General features: G+C 53.0%; 1 protein-coding gene across 1 annotated transcript in view; it reads left to right on the forward strand.

Moving 5' to 3' along the window:
- The first annotated feature begins 227 nt into the window (after positions 1 to 227).
- Positions 228 to 861, forward strand: part of Mgst1 (microsomal glutathione S-transferase 1) — a 27,233-nt gene continuing 26,599 nt past the window's right edge. The window contains exons 1-2 of the mRNA XM_013025050.1: positions 228 to 244; positions 720 to 846. Coding sequence (XP_012880504.1) covers positions 228 to 244; positions 720 to 846 — 144 coding nt within the window. The remainder of the gene's footprint in view (positions 245 to 719; positions 847 to 861) is intronic.

Raw genomic sequence — 861 nt, forward strand, 5'->3', positions numbered from 1 at the left:
GGCTTTGCTCTGCCCACAGGGCCTCATCACGCCGTCCACGCCGGCCTCCACCTGCGATCCCCCTCCCTCAGCCTCTGTGAGTTGCCTTCCCAGGCCAGATTTCCTTGCGTTTCGTGGTGATTACCCTGGAGATTCTTCTTTCCCCGTGGCTCTCTGTCAACTTCAGAACCCCGCCGGCCGGCCTGGGGGGTGCAGACGTGCAGACCGCACTGTGTTTTACAACGCGAATGGAGAAGGAGGCTGGGTTTGGGTCTCCTTGCTCACCAGTGCTAACATCTGTGCACACACACACACGCGAGCCTGTGATCACGCCCGAGTTTCAAACACTTGTGTGTTCCTGCGGCGACGTATTTGGCTCAAAATTAAACACAGGGAGCAGAGGAAGAAGTTAGCAGAAAAGAAGTCTTTAAAATAACAACAATAACAACAAGAATAGTAATAAATAATAATAATAGCAATAATACATAATAATATTAATAATAGAAGAAGGCTGGGCGTGTACTTGGTGCTAGTGAGCTTGCCCGGCTTGTACAAAGTCCAGGAGTTCATCCACAGTGCATGCGCACACACACACACGCACACACACACATGCACACACACAGAGTATGTCGTTCTGTTGTTTAAAGCACTCACACTTACACAGAGTACCCAGGGACAGACACACAGACAGAAACAGAGACCGCAGACGCAGCACTCCTGAGAGCCTGGCCCCCTGGAAGGTTCCAGAAGGAGCCAGGAGGCCATGGCTGGCTGTTGGCCTGGCCCCCTGATCGGTTTGGGGATGACTCCGTGGTGTTCTGGAACGTTCCTGAGGGTGGGGGTGGGCGGGATCAGTGCATCCTGGAGGTGCAAAGAAGGAAC

The sequence above is a fragment of the Dipodomys ordii genome, unplaced genomic scaffold (genome assembly GCF_000151885.1).
Source record: "Dipodomys ordii isolate 6190 unplaced genomic scaffold, Dord_2.0 Scaffold81, whole genome shotgun sequence".
In the NCBI taxonomy this organism is placed as follows: domain Eukaryota; kingdom Metazoa; phylum Chordata; class Mammalia; order Rodentia; family Heteromyidae; genus Dipodomys; species Dipodomys ordii.